This window comes from Seriola lalandi, unplaced genomic scaffold (genome assembly GCF_002814215.2).
Source record: "Seriola lalandi dorsalis isolate HSWRI2012SDOR001 ecotype SW California unplaced genomic scaffold, Sedor1 jcf7180002049965, whole genome shotgun sequence".
Taxonomy (NCBI): Eukaryota; Metazoa; Chordata; class Actinopteri; order Carangiformes; family Carangidae; genus Seriola; species Seriola lalandi.
In genome coordinates, this window is record NW_019520518.1 from 5,770 (window position 1) to 7,848 (window position 2,079).

Consider the following 2,079-nt stretch of genomic DNA (forward strand, 5'->3'; position numbering starts at 1 on the left):
ATAATGAGTCATGACGAGTCTCCAAATTGAGAAACAGATTCATTTTTAAACGGATCACTTTAAACAAATATTTACGTTTTTCTTCTGTACTCCGCTGCTCAGGAAGCCGCTCCACGCTCTCATTGTTTTTAACGTCAACAATAAAGGCTGAAAAAAATTGATTCTCAGATTCAAATTGATCTTCACTTGAATAATCCAATATCGATTCATAAAATCCAGACATGGATCTATACACACTGAAGGATGTAAGACTGTAAAAGACTTCATGTCTGTAGCTGTAACCTGGAAAGTCTTCCGTCACCAGCCTTCCCTCTCGCACAACCACATCAGGTCACGTGATTCGCGAGAGACAACATGGCAGACGCAGCTACGGACGGATGAGCGGCTGCATTAAAGCAACGCTACATGCAGGATGTGAAGAAGACGCCGTGTGCAGCTGTTCACACACTCTGTCTAAACTGTTGTCATGTTTAATGGAAAAAGAAGTCATTTCCTTTGGGTCCCTTCCTAATGTAAACATTAACATTTTTAATAACACACCAGGTTACAGGAAGTACAGGAGTTCTCTGAGAATCTCATTCACACCCAAGACAAATATGATCTAAAATGATGTTTTACAATAATAGAATCTGTTTCTTTTCTTTGATTAAGGAGAATACGTTGTGGTTAATTCCATCCATGATGCAGAAATTTTGAGAGCAAATTACATGTAAAATTTCCTGTAATTATTTTATCGTTGGTTTGATTTTCATTAATGCTTGTGGATAATTGTTTTGTTGTATATTAATTGATAATCAGGTTCTTGTATTAAAATATATCGTTTCTTTTCTCTCTGTTGCTGTAGTTTCCATCGTTAACTGTTTTTTTTAGATTGGGAAAAATGTAGTCGCAGCCGACTCACCTCTGTCCTCCATGAACTTGTAGAGCTGCTGCAGGAAGTGGTCCCTCTCCTCCGGGTCGGGCTCCTCCTCCGGCTGAACACAAACACAGGTGGGTCAGGATCTGCCCCCCCCCAGCAGGACGTCCTCACACAGCAGCTTCTCTCATCACACACTCACCTCCTCCTTTATGAGCTTCTTCTTTTTCTTCTCGTCTTCGTCCTCCTCCTCTTCGTCACTCTCCTTCTCCTCTTCATCGTCCTCATCGTCGCTGGAGGACGAGTCCAGGATCTGACTCATGTCCATCTTCCACACATCTGGAACCTCCCTGCTCCTCAGGAACATCTGGGCTGCTTCAAAACCTGCAGGAGGAGGAGGAGGAGAGGGAAGATAGGCAGGGAGGAGTAAAGAAGAAGGAGGAGGAGGAGAAAGAAAAGAGGGAGGGGGAGGAAGAGGAAGATGACAAAAAGGGGGGTGAGGAGTAAAAGGAGGTGGAGGTCAAAAACAGAGGAGAAACAGCAGTTGAAAAGTTGTAAGAGTAAAAGAAAAAAGAGCTCTGGCTGTGAGTCAGTGGCCTGTTGCATTGTGGGGGTTGTAGTGCCTCACCTCTCCTGCTGGAGAACTCGGACCTGGCGATGCTGATGGTGTTGACGGCGTGGACGTGTCTCCTCGCCACCGTGTGGCTGTGGGATGAATCAGGGGGAGGGTGAGAGCGAGTTGATCAGTTTCTGATCAAACTGTCAAAGCTTCTGATCACAGATCAATAATAATAGAAACAAACTCACAACTTTGAGTCACTGAACGATCTGACCAGACACTGATCCTTCTTCACCACCAGCTCATCGTTACAGCTCGGAGACACCACCTGCAGGACAGACACACACCTGCAGTCAGAGCGTGGTCATGTGACAGACAGGTGGAGGGGGGTGTGTGTGTGTGTGTGTGTGTGTGTTTGTTTACCAGAGCCAGGTACCAGCTGCTGGGCTCCTCCTCATCCTCGATGCTGCAGACCTTCCCCAGCAGCTCATCGTTCAGCCTCCTCCTGTCCTCCTCCTCATCCTCACTGGACGAAGACTCGTTCTCCTCGTCAGCCCTGAGAGAGAGAGAGAGAGAGAGAGAGAGAGAGAGAGAGAGAGAGAGCGAGCGAGCGAGAGAGACAGAAAGAGAAGGAGAGAGAGAGACAGAGAGAGAAGGAGAGAGA

General features: G+C 46.4%; 1 protein-coding gene across 1 annotated transcript in view; it reads right to left on the reverse strand.

The window, feature by feature from the left end:
* Positions 1–2,079, reverse strand: part of LOC111649111 (AT-rich interactive domain-containing protein 4A-like) — a gene marked incomplete at its 3' end in the record, with an annotated part of 17,281 nt that overhangs the window by 5,031 nt on the left and 10,171 nt on the right. The window contains exons 8-12 of the mRNA XM_023398879.2: positions 1,839–1,971; positions 1,664–1,743; positions 1,485–1,561; positions 1,059–1,240; positions 902–974 (exon numbers count right to left, since the gene is read on the reverse strand). Of these exons, the coding sequence (XP_023254647.1) occupies positions 902–974; positions 1,059–1,240; positions 1,485–1,561; positions 1,664–1,743; positions 1,839–1,971 (545 nt within the window). The remainder of the gene's footprint in view (positions 1–901; positions 975–1,058; positions 1,241–1,484; positions 1,562–1,663; positions 1,744–1,838; positions 1,972–2,079) is intronic.